Genomic DNA, 13,518 nt, shown 5'->3' on the forward strand with positions numbered 1-13,518 from the left:
ATTCCTTTGTTAGTTCTCACTCACAGTGTTTTGTTTCCTTGTGGCCTGGTTAACTCTGACTGGACACTGTACTTAACAAATTTGTAGGAAATGCTGAGGCTTAACAGGATGGGAATATCTTCGTCTAGAAAGGATGTTGCATCTTGTGCTGCACACCAAGATGAGGCAGGATGGTAAGGTGGAAACAGCTCCCAATAAGGAGACAGGATACTGGCCTAAGTGCTATACTGGGAGACTTTGGTATTCAACAAGTCCACGAAGAGTGAACGCTTGAGGTTCCTTAGACAACTCAGATGACAGGAATCCCATGTCAAGGGCTGATTTAGTTCCAATTCACCCTTACCCTAAAGATGTAGTCCTTTGGGGCCTCTGCTAAAAGCATGTATGTGTGTGTGGAAGGGAGGAGTTTCCTTGTGAGTCTTCACCTTTTGAGAACCTTGGATTTGATTCTGGCCTCTCTTCCTAGCCCTGAGCAGCTACCTAAAGCACAATTTCACAGTTGTTTCTTCTGTATTGATAAATAGGTGCACTGTAAAAGCAGCTTTAGGGGTTGGCTTCCTTCTCTGGGTTCTTATATTCTCCTAGACTTAGGTCCACTACCGATTAGGTTAGTTCTCTGATACTTTTCAAAAGATTTAAAAAAGGTTCCATCTAGGATTTTTGGTTGAACCCAGCAGGTTGGGTCAGAATTACCTAGTCTTCCTTTACCAGAAGACAATGCTTCCAGTAATGCTATGTCTCCTTTAACTTTCATATCATCATGGTATAGCTTGGGAGTTATTATTATATGCATATCAAGGAGAAGAAAGCGAGAGGCTTAAAAATGTTAGGTTGCCTAGCAGTAAATTCATGTGTATATGCTCATGGGGTCCTCTGTGCAAGGATGTGCCAGAGAGAGAGGACTGTCCTGGAACTCAAAGAGCTTAGGACCCAATTGGAGAGACAAGGATAAAGAAAAAAGAGGAAAACAACAATACTGGAACAACACATTAATATTAGAAATGTCTCAGGGACAAAAGAGTTGGGCCAGAGGAAGGGAAGGAGAGACAACTTGAGGAGTGGGCCTTTCCTGTAGTGACATGGATTGAAGGAGAGAAAAAACCAATATATAGGACCCAAAGCTTTATGGCCAGGAGCTAGATACATAGCTCTAATTTACGTAAGATACATAGTACTTATATACATACTTGTGTACTTAATTGCACTGGATGATATACTCTTTTAAAATTCCTCTTTGCCTCTTTGTGTACCAAGAAAGACAATGTCCCCTCCTTCAGCCCTCTTGAAGGGAGCTCTGACGTACATTTAATACCTTGCCTCAAAATCCCCATCATCAATGAAATTAGATGGAAACCACTTATTTGCCATTGTTTCCCTTATTTTCCATTTCTTTTAAAAAATATTTCAATTATCCTGCTTCATTTTCATTACCAACTGTTACTAAACTTCCCTTGGTGACTTCTCCACACATTGTCCTGGGGGAGTTCTATGGCCAAAGTGAAGTTGGGTGGTACAGTGGAAAGAGCACCCGTTGAAAGTCAGACACTGGCATAAGGTCTGTCTGTGTGCCCCAGGATCAGCCCACTAGTCCTATGTAAAGTATGGGAGATAATAAAGCTCTACGTTTTCTGGGCATCTCTGTGAGGCAGCACTGTCCAGCTGAAATACAATGCAATCCCCAATTGTAATATAAAATTTTCCAGTAGCCACATGATGAAAAGCAAAACCAAAGAGGTTAAATTAATTTTACTAGTATATTTTATAGACGCCAATATATCCAAAACATTATCACTTTAACATGTAATCAATACAAAAACTTAAGCATGTATTTTATACTTCCAGTAAATCTCAACTTGGTCTAGTCACATTTTAAGTGCTCAAAAGCCACATGTGGCTAGAGCCTACCATATTGGACAGTGTAGCTATGAGCGATTATCCAAAGGAAATAAAAAATCTAGGCTTGAGCTTTTTTCTCATCAAGAAAAACTGCTGCACTTCACTGTCTCAAATTTAAAAAGAATGACCTTGTAAATCAACTATACTTCAATAAAATTTTTTAAAAAGAATAAAAAAATAAAAATAGTGACCTCATTTGCACCAGCAGTAGTGTAGTAGTGTTTAGCTTGTTCCCACAGTGGCTAAGGGAATCATGCATATCTCAGCTTTCCTGTAAGCATTTCTTTTTTTTTTTTTTTTTTTTTTTAAAGACAACTCTTTTTTTTTTTGGTTGCATTGGGTCTTCGCTGCTACATGTGGGCTTTCTCTAGTTGCGGTGAGCAGGGGCTACTCTTCGTTGCAGTGTGTGGGCTTCTCATTGCGGTGGCTTCTCTTGTTGTGGAGCATGAGCTCTAGGCTCTTGGGCTTCAGTAGTCATGGCACGCGGGCTCAGTAGTTATGGCTCACGGGCTTAGTTGCTCTGCGGCATGTGGGATCTTCCCAGACCAGGGCTCGAACCCGTGTCCCCTGCGTTGGCAGGTGGATTCTTAACCACTGCACTACCAGGGAAGTCCTCTGTAAGCATTTCTTAAAAATATGAATTAAAGGACATACATACTCTTTTATATAGAAACAGAAGCCAACCCCCCTCCTCACAAACCTAAATTACAACAAACAAACAATGTAAAATCCAAGTTTCCATCCCTGGCCCTCTCCAAGTTGTCCACACCACCGGAGTGTGTCATAGATGAGACTACTTAGGCTGCCTACTCTCTTGATATCATATCCAGGCAGAAACTCTATAGGATGGAATTCAAAAGAGAAACCCAAACACAACTACTCTCATTTGGAACCTAGAGACTAGTGACTTCTATCTTTGATCCTCTTCCTACCTGTGCCCTCTCTATTCAGTTTTCCAGTTGTCTAATGATTCTTATTCACTTTTTGAACCCTAAGTATTTTCAACAGTGAAAAAGAGAATACCTGTTTTAAAGTACTGTGACTACACTGTGATGTACTGACAACATACACCATGGATGCCTTAGTATGTGCCTTGCACATGGCAGCATGCAATAAAAGGGGCAAATCGGGCATGGGAGAAGCATGAACCACATCTCAGCCTTGCTACTTTCTGTGTTACCGTGAGAAAGTTATGTATTTCAATAAACTCAAACATCCTCATCTGTAATAGTTCAACTCAGATGATGAATGTAAAGTACCAGGCACAGAACACATGTAAATTCCCTTTTGCTTCCTTTGAATTATTTGCCTATCTCCTGAGCTCTTTTCAAGCAGGGACCTGTGATAGATACAGATATGCTATATACATACACAGGTATGCTACTCTTAGACCCTTTACCATTTCTCCACTTCCTGCCTTGCATCCCTATATCTGTGTGCTTGCCTCTAGTGGGCCATACCTGTCACTCTCTTTGATGGACATTGCTTGGGCTGCTAAAACCTCTTTGTCCAGCACTAGCAGAAAGCTGAAAGTGACTAAGGAATACAAAAGTCCAGCTCCCTCTCTTGAGTCTGGGCAAACTCGGGGATGTAATTTACACTCCAAAGCCCCTCACAGGATTAGGCTGAGGCTGGAATGTCACTTAAAATCAAACTCTTGCTTGCTTTCTCCTCCTTCCTTATCCTGTTGCCTTCACTTCCTCACTAGTTTCTTCTGAGAGTTCATCCTTAACAAATCACCAACGCACAAATCTTCATCTCAGCGTCTGATGGAGAACCTGATACCAGGCAAGGCCTCAAATTGTTTTTACATTTGCCTCCCCACACTGGCACTGCAGGCATTCAACATCTTAATTCAAACTGATACTCATGGTGAGCTGCTATGAGGAAGACCACAAAGGAAGCTGAGAAGCGCCAGGGCTTTACCTAGCGTGGCCAGCTGTTTGAAGTGGAGGCAAGCACTAGGCTGGCCCAGGAGGTCCAGCCGGTGGTACAGCAGCTTGCTGCTGGGGACAGTGTTGAGGTTCTTCAGTTGTTTGACAGGTATTTCCGGTTGTATCACCACAATACAGAGAATGAAGGAAGTGTCTTGCACCTGGAAAAATCAAGAAAGAAGTTCTAATACAGAAAATGAAAGTTCCTGGGGATAGCGACTTTGCCTACATTATTTTCTGCTCTGTCTTCTACTCCACATAGAAAAATATTTGATGAGTGAAGGAAAGACATGAAGATGGGGTAGTAGAAAATGGCTCTAGCAAAAGATTACATTTTCTAATTTTTATTTTCCTTTTTGATCGAGGGAAATTAATGAATGTAACAGAAAATTATGGAGCCAATGAAGGAATCAAAATAGTCCCTTTGAAACAGTACCTACCCCTAGTCCTCTTTTGCTTACTTAAGTTAATGGATACAAGCTGGGACACGGCATAAGAATACAAAACGTATTTCTGTCTGGGTTTGAAATGCATTTTAAATTATACAGTTGGTTTTGAAATGACTGTTCCGAGAATTGGCTACTTTAAATGCCAATTATAAATCCATATAACACAGCCCATACAGAATCTGGTTTACTCATTCTATTCCCAACGAACGCTTTCTTTTCTCTTGGTTGGAGGTGACTAGGATCTCAGACTCATGAAAAGCGCAAATCCTATAGCTCCCTTGCAAGGCTGGACTGACTTGTCCTTTCAGACAAGGAAAGGCAAGTGTGTTGTAGCCTGGCCTCATTTAAGCTCCTATGTAGAGACAAGAGTACTTTCAAATTCACTTTGCTCCTAATAATGGATGCTTGAATAAAATTTGGTGGGAAAAATGACCACTAATGAGGCAAAAGCCGTCAAACTACTTAGTTCCAGCTCCTTGACTTAAAAATACAAGAAAGCCAAACTTCTCTAAGTCCATTATATTGAGATGAACAGAATTTAAAAGATGGTTTGTAAATAAATGAAAAGAGTGATAACCAGCTAAGTCAGAACTATAGATGGTCAGAACCAAAGGAGCTCAAAGGATTTACTTAACGGTCAAGGAGAAATTTTTTAACTAGGCAGGTTAGAGTTCAGTGTAATGTACGATTTCTGAAGATGGTTGCAGAATCTTTTTAAACACATCTTCCTGGAATTGCTTTCAAGTACCGCTGCCAAGGATATTCAATTAGATTAGCAAATTTAATCCTCTTCCTCCACCCAACAAATGAGAGAGTGACAGAGTGTTCTGAAGTGGCATTTACTATTTCCCCTCTTCACATCTCACACAGTCATCCTTTGAGTTTGTTTCCTGTGTTGCATGTTCTAAGGAAGCAAAAGGCAAAAACTTTACCAGAATGACCAGAATACAATTTTATAATTGGGTCAATTCTGAGGGAGAAAAAAAAAAAATTACCCTAAGCATCTAAAAGCAACACTTTATAAATAGTTTTTAGCTGGAAAGGAAAACAGATTTCAATACAGGTCTCCTTCCTATTGTGTTCTTAGCTGAAAAAACAGTCTTTGCAATAAGGAACTACGTATAACATATCTAGAAGAACTCTCCATGACTGGGGAGTGGTTTTTTTTCACTGACTGTCCATGGGATTCATGTTTTGAAGTGAACCATGACCGTGTAACACAGGAATATTGCAATACTTCTGATGGTCAATAGTTCCTTCTGTCACAGCATGAAGCCTCATATGCTCAAAGATGGACTGGGGTTACACAGTGACAGAGTAGTAATCTCTTAATACTGCTAACGTAATCTCTCATTTTACATTTAAATTAATTCAGTGAAAAAAAAATCCACCAGTATCTGCTATATCTACAGATGCTAAGCAGTTTAATCTATTATTATCAACATAAACTAAATCTATTTAAATCTATTTAAATTATATTTAGTAGAAGAATCCATTTTATTCTTGAGGACAAGAAGAGTACCTATCCACCCCCCCCTCCAGTGTAACTAAAAAAAGCTTAAACATACTTATTCTTATTCCTGGGGAACCAGGCAAGCCTTTTTAACTTCTATTTCATTATTTATTACCTCTTTAATTTTTCACTTAATAGTGATGTTTTTAACAATTTCAGAACTCTGAGAAAACTAACAGTTCTACCTCAAGTAACTACATGATTATATCCATTTGGCTAAGTAGAGTAGCCAGAATTTACCTGTATGACTGAAGAAAGACCATCTTAAGAAGATAATACTCTTTCCAAAATGTTAACACTAGGTTTATTTACTGTACAAAGAAGGTCTTAAAATGCCTCCATTTCCTTCTTTCTCTTTTAATGCCAACAAACATTAATATAGATATTTTCCCAGGATGTAACTGTAATTGCTTTCAATCAGGATATACTGTAAGATAAGCAATCTTCAATTTGAAATATAAAAGTATCCTTTAATTCAGAATTCTGGTGTCTGGCTCACTCTTTCTGATGTGAAACATTAAGCAATTAGACTTTATTTTAAAATTGTATAATTATAAAAATAAGGGCAGATGGTGCAATCATTCTCAAAAAAATTCCTGAAAATGAGCTGACTCAGGGAGTTTCAAAATAGACTTTGACCTTTTTCAAATCTGCATTATCAGTAAAATATCAGTAGAATCAGGCTTGTAAATGTATTTCTCAAATGATTTTATTATTTTGTTTAATTTCATTTCCATTTTAGAAATTACCCTTGCCACATGATGCTTTAAAAACCAAACAGAAAGGTCACAGGAGAGTCATGTCTGAAGGTGTGTTGGCTATTCCTAATTCCTGTCATTCCTATGCAGACACTGTACAGAGTTGGTGAATTCTCTGCATCTACCACTAAGCTGGATGCTCTATGAGGGCAGAGGCAATATCATTCTTCTTAGTTCATAGTCAATGTTCAATAAGCATTTTTTAAATGGATGAATAAACAGATCCATTTGGAGTCAACAACAGGTAAAACACCAGATATGGTCCTCCAAGGGAATCTCAAGTATGACTGCATTTTAAGTTTAATGATTAATATTTGATGATAAAGAAAATCAAAGTCCACTATTCTTTTAGTCAATTACAGTATTTAGGGCCCCATTATGCTATGCTTGGAAGAGGGACTGAAGGGCAAAAACACAAGTAAGATGGACAGTGTGTGTCAGATTCTATTTCTCTATGATTCTTCGAGGCCTAGTATCTGAACGAGGCTAGTGAAAGAAAGCTGAAGTGCGTGCCACAGGTACAGCTACACTGTCAATCTGCTTGTGACATGTGGGAATAATCCACATTCTAATCTAAACCTTTCTTTTCCTTGGCATCAACAGAGGACATTTATGGTTTCATATCTCCTTTTCAACTCCCAACTTCCGCAATATGAGTTGAAAATGATAAAAACAAAACTGGACACAATCTAAATGTGTATTAACAAGGGACTGTTAAAAGAAATTTAATCCGTCTATGTAATGCAATACTACAGAGCCATTAAAGTTGTGTGCACACGCACATACACACACAGAGATACACGCCTGTGTGTGAATAATAATTTTCTGGAAAATGATCAAAGTGGTTACCTCTGGGAGACGGGAGGTAAAAGTCAGGAGGGGAAAGGGCAGAGGTCACTTTTTTATTTTTTATATGGCTTGATTTATTCATCATGAACAATGACTGGTTTTATAAACAAAAAAGGAAAAAAATATATAAAATTTCTGTGGAATCTCTTCTTTTTCCAGTCACTTTAAAACTGATTTAGTAACCTTTATCAGACCAATGTTCCCTACAATTCCCGTATGAGGAAGAACGCAGCACCCCACAGCTCCTCAGGCAAAGGAGGCTTCCTCTCACTCACCATCTTCCAGGCATAGCTAACGTTGTAGGCCTCCTTTCCAGTTTCTCTCAGCTTGTTTATGTGCCAGGACAGGGATGAGTTCACAGGGACTGCGATAATCTGGCTGCCCAGAGGGAGGCTGCGTTGGCAAACAGAATGCAATACTTCAGGCAAAAGATAAAATGAAGCACTTAATTAAAGGCAGGGAAGATGCTGTGAGTCAATGACCACCTCCTGATTTTGAAAAGCAATGAAGCTCATCACTTTTGAAAGAGATAATGTGAGATTTTCAATTTTGCAAAAGCATTCTGTCAGCTCTGCACCAGAAACATTCCTTACTCTCTACCCTGCCCCCCAGTTGTAATTCTTTCCAGAGACCAACTTGTCTCAAATCACTCAGTCATTAATTTACAACCAATGAGCACAAAGACCCATTTCTCTGTAGGTTACCATCTGCCAAAATAATGTATCACGGTGGGAAAAAATCCAATCTGTTCCTTATTTCAAGAGAAAACGTTGTATATGATTGTGCTGTCAACTTGGAATGGACGCTAATTTGCCAAGCTATTTTTTGGCATGCTCTGGAGCTGGTCCTCAACTTAACCCTCTTATTTTGCCAAAATTTTTCCACTTGATATAACTGGAGCATTTTAAAAAATGAGATAAGATATATCTGATTTTACAACTAAAGGCAACGTGAACATAAGAATTTGATTTACAAGACATTTCCCCCAAATAATAGTTCTGAGAGATCTTACCTGTTTTACAAAGTAAACAAAATTTTGGCTACGATTCTTATATTAAAATTACACTTTTGATACCATTAAAATAATTTGTACACTTGTTTTATATCCTATTATAAACACTCGTATTTGACCTCAATGGATCCTATTCTCAGAGAAAAACAAAATACTACGACCCTCATCTTTTCCTTACCTTAGGATATTTTGCCGAACCAACTCAAATTTGGGGATATTTTCATAATGGATGATATCGGTATGAAGGGGGGGTTCCGATAGTAAATATGGCCTGGTAAGAGATGGGTGCATAAGGGTGTACCCTGAAAGAAGAAAACAAAAACGCATGCTATGGGAAACATGTTGTAGGAAGTACTGATTCTGAGAAAAGTGCCCATCACAAGTTTGAAATACGGGATACTCTGGGATGGCTGCCCGACACTCAATTTCTCAGTCTGTAACTCAGCAGTCCAATAAAAAACTGAACTTATTTTATGTGTTCTTGCATAAAACTCTGGAAGTGTAGCAAGATACCTTAAATTATCGGACATCTGCCTCATCAAGAGTATTTCTGAGGTACTGGTCATTTGGTTTTCGTTTCATAAAATATTCTAATCTATCACATAAAACTTTAATGCCAGTAAATGTAAAGAAAACAATATAGACCAAAAAGGGATCCAAAGGATCACATTCTATGTGTCGTTCAATCCTCAAGTCTAATTTCCTGATATTACAAAATAACGGTTACCTATCTCTCAACACAACACAGAAACAAATGCATAATTTTTAGATTCATTTTGCCATCGTTGAGGTGCTCTATGAATTATGAGTAGTCCTAGTCACACAGTTTTTCTACAAATACTATCATTTTCCTTTGTTAGTATCAGAATGTCTAGATGATTTTCTCCGAGATGCTAAAGAAATCATTCTTTCCTATGATTAGATTTTAGCAGATTACCTTTGTCATCTATGAGAAAAGTATAGGAAGCCAAAGAATCTTGGTAATATGTCACATCTTCAAGGATGTAAGCCAAGTTCACATCCACTCCTACAATTCCCAGAAGGAGGTTTCCAAAATAACAGGGTTTACTCACAGTCATTATCAAACCTATGGGTTAAAAACAAAAAATATTCAAAGGATGGCAGAAAAGGCACTGAACAAAGGCTGGCGCTGTACTCCAGGGAACTGTGAAGGCTAATATCAGCCGTCTCAATTTACTCTGAAGAAAAGTTTTCCGTGTGATCCAGTAACCAAGCACTGCCTTTGCAGACAGCATAAGGGAGTTAGAGTGTGAGGAAAATAGACTCTTTTGGGGGTTCAGATAGCTTAGTTAACTTAAATGGAGGGAATTTGTATATTTTCCACTATTTTTTCACCTAAAAGGACATGCTATTCCAGATCAGTGCAAAACATCAGCAACACTTAATACACATCATTCTGCTTCCTGAAGTGAGGATGATTCAGTTGAATTTGAAAGACCACTGGACAAAGAATCTAAAATTCTGGGTTCTAGCCCAGCTGTGCCCCTTATGTATAACACATGTGACACTGGACATAACTTTGAGCCTTGGTCTTCATGTCTGTTTAAAGGACACAGTAGTAACTGCCTTACTAATTTCTAGGGGTTGTTAAATGAAAGAGATTATGGATAAAGGAAAGCTTATAAGGTACTAGATTTTATTAATGAATCCTATCCAAAAACAGAAGATGATGAGAAAAAAAAACCTAGAAAGGTACAGAATCTTATTATCTGACCACTTAGAAGGAGACACTAAGGTTCTAAAGGAATATATTTCTAGTCACTTGGGCCAGGAGTTTGTAAATTTTATGTAAAGGGTCAGATAGTAGATATTTTAAGCACTGTGAGCCATACATTCTCTGTTGCACATACTTTTTTCTTTTCCAACAAAGCTTTAAATATATAAAAACCATTCTTAGCTCACAGGCCATAGAAAAACAATAGGATAAGTAGGGAAAGGGAAAAGCCAAGGGGAGGAAGACGTACAGAAGGAGAGGGCATGGATAGCAGTCAGTGCGTGGCCTCAAGCCCCAGGCCAGCTGGCTGTCCTTCCAGTTCTACTGCTGGGCTGGGCAAGTTGTTCCACCTCTCTGAATGCATCACTTTATGTACCACATGGGGAGCTGAGACAAAGTGATCTCTAGGACCCTAGCAATTCTACAACCCTATGGCTCTAAATGAAACTTAAAACAAAACGATGGATCGTTTCTCTCCATCTTGCTCTTGTATTTTCCTGCACTTGATGACACGTTCATGCTTTTGCAGCACATCAGAAAGCCTTTCTTCTATCAATACCAGGAAAGGGATTTGGATCTCTGAAGTCTTCTACAGAGAGAATCATGTCTGATGTCCACTCCAAGTATTACTGAGTTGTTGTGATTGCAAAGGCCAATTAAATGCAACACTTGGTAGAAAGAAGTGGATGCAACACTGAAAAACCTTGTGAAAAGTTATGCCCTGTTACAAGATAAATAAGTTCGGGGATGTACAGCACAGGGACTATAGTTAACAGTACAGTATTGCATATTTGAAAGTTGCTGAGAGTAGATCTTACAAGTTCTCAACACAAGAAACAAATTATTACTATGTGAGGTGGTTGGTATTAACTAAGCTTACTGGGGTCATTATTCTGCAATATATACATATATCAAATCATTATGTTGTACACCTAAAACTAATGCTATGTTGTATGTCAATTACATCTCAATAAGACAAGAAAAAAGAAAAGTTATGCAATGGGTGTCTATTATAATTTCAAAAGCATTCTTTAAGAAGTCAACATTTAGAATGCTATGTATTGGTTTTAAAACATTTTAAAAATAATAAGTAAATAAGAAGGTTTTAAAAATGCATTTTGGAGGAGGTTTTTACTCAGGTATCCCTGGACAAAGGGGTTACAAGTGATGGGAGCAGCGCTGTGAGGGTCAGCAGGGAGACAGAGGTCACAGTCTGCACAGCACATTCCCCTGGGCTTTGGTCTAAGATTAAAGCCATTTTCATAGAGTAGTAAAGTACAACAGAAATACTCGGAGACCGCATGCTCACTTCAAAATTCAATTCTCCTCTGGACATACTGAGAGCAAGCCTGATAAAAGAAACGCAGTCTTACTTTTCTTTTCATTTTTTTTTTTTTTTTTTTTTTTGCGGTACGCGGGCCTCTCACTGTTGTGGCCTCTCCCGTTGCGGAGCACAGGCTCCGGACGCACAGGCTCAGCCGCTCCGCGGCATGTGGGATCTTCCCGGACCCAGGCACGAACCCGTGTGCCCTGCATCGGCAGGCGGATTCTCAACCACTGCGCCACCAGGGAAGCCCAGTCTTACTTTTCAATTAGCAATTTGGACAGAAGACTCTTTATCCCATTGTGGCAAATAAAGTATGCTAAGCTCTTCCTACACTTAATGAAATACCCATACACCCTCCCTACTTTAATTTAAAGCACACAGACTTGCATTTTAAAAGACATATGTCCAGTAACTGATACTTGAATCTGTGGAGGTTTTGAATTAGAGCCACGTAAACGTGAGTTTCCCTAGACTCAGGGTCCCCTTGTCATGGAGCTAGAGGAGGTGTCACCCAGTAATTCTAGGGACTGAAGATACAAAGATGAAAATGACACACTCAAGTAGGGGAATGCAGCAGACCTGTAAACCAATCACTGAAACTCACTGCATAGGAGTCATAAAACAGACCCTAAGGACTACACTTTGGAAAGCATCAGCTTTGCACATAATTTAATTTCAAGTATTCATGGTAGTTCTCTGGATGGTAGAGTAATTTTCAGCAAAGGTCCTACTCTGCCTGATACCACTAATGGTAAGAGAATTTGACGGCATAATCCTCTGTGCTTGTACAGCACTCAGTTTCTACATCTGTCTCAGTTCCTTTCACACAGAATTATCATGATTCGTTGATCTGTTTTTCTCTTAGCAGATTAAAATGCTTGTTGAGGGTTAGATGTGTGCCTTGCCCATCACTGCCTGACACAATGCTTGACTGGCACTCAGTCACGTTGGTTAACACTTTAAGGTCACTCGCATTTAAGACTTGACATTTCCCTACAAAAGGAAATAACTTTATCTAAAGGTGGGAGTTTCTATTCTCTACACATCTGTTGGCCCTGCCAGAACTAGGAAGGAAAAAAAAATTGAGGTTAGCAGTAGCAACCATATTTCTTCCTTATAAAGAGAACATGTCTACCTAGTTTCTAGAAAACACAGTCTCTATAAGGCTTATTACTTTTTATACATGAGTTTTCTCTGAATATATACTTGTGAAAATTCCTAGTTAATGGAACATAAAAACAAGATCTCATACGGTGATGCTGTCTGTCTAGTTTAACCTTCTCTATCAAGAAAGAAGAGAGGGAAGGATGTGGGGGAAAAAGATAAGTAAGAATATGAGGAGGAAAAAAAAAAAAGCTGTATTTTTAGTGAGCACACACTGTTGGCCTGGCATTGTTCTAGATGCTTTACATATACTAGTGCATTTCATCTTCACAACTACTTTGATGGAAATATGATTTTTTCTACTTTAAAGACCAAAAGTTTAATCATGTGAAGATTAAACACTTTACCCAACATCATATTATGGGTAACTTGTGACATCAGGATAGCGATAACAATAATAGTAATGACAACAAAAGTAAAATAATAAATAAACAGCAGTCATCATTATTGAGAGGTATGCTGGGCAGTAATATAATCTTATAAACCTAATAACTCAAAGATGTATTACATGAAAGATGTCATTACATTTAGAACAGATAACCAGATGTGAATTAACAAGATTAAATACATTACCAAGGCCAACAGCGTAAGTGGTAGAGTGGGATTTGAAATCCTCTCCATGTCAAGCCTGTATCTATTTGACGACATTGTGTTGCCTTGCCCTTGAGGCCGAATTCCAAGCACTTCTGACTTTTATTTACCATCTGCTATGCAAAGTTACTCTTTAGTTCCAGAATCCCTCACCTTTAGATCTTGGGGAATCCTCACAAAGCTTCCCTAGTAGATGTACCCATTATGTTGACTGAGGCTAGGGCAATGAGGAAAAAATAGGGCTGGGGATTTCTGCTCTAGAATACAGTGCTAACTGGACCAATGGCAGG

At 38.7% G+C, this 13,518-nt stretch overlaps 1 protein-coding gene across 2 annotated transcripts in view; it reads right to left on the bottom strand.

Annotated features, from left to right (window-relative positions):
- The window catches only part of CACHD1 (cache domain containing 1), a 217,369-nt gene that overhangs the window by 32,227 nt on the left and 171,624 nt on the right, over positions 1-13,518 (bottom strand). For both annotated transcript variants that reach the window (XM_024119787.3, XM_028489306.2), the window contains exons 10-13: positions 9,349-9,498; positions 8,590-8,713; positions 7,675-7,792; positions 3,823-3,991 (exon numbers count right to left, since the gene is read on the bottom strand). In XM_024119787.3, coding sequence (XP_023975555.1) covers positions 3,823-3,991; positions 7,675-7,792; positions 8,590-8,713; positions 9,349-9,498 — 561 coding nt within the window. The remainder of the gene's footprint in view (positions 1-3,822; positions 3,992-7,674; positions 7,793-8,589; positions 8,714-9,348; positions 9,499-13,518) is intronic.

This window comes from Physeter macrocephalus, chromosome 4, assembly GCF_002837175.3.
Source record: "Physeter macrocephalus isolate SW-GA chromosome 4, ASM283717v5, whole genome shotgun sequence".
Classification (NCBI taxonomy): domain Eukaryota; kingdom Metazoa; phylum Chordata; class Mammalia; order Artiodactyla; family Physeteridae; genus Physeter; species Physeter macrocephalus.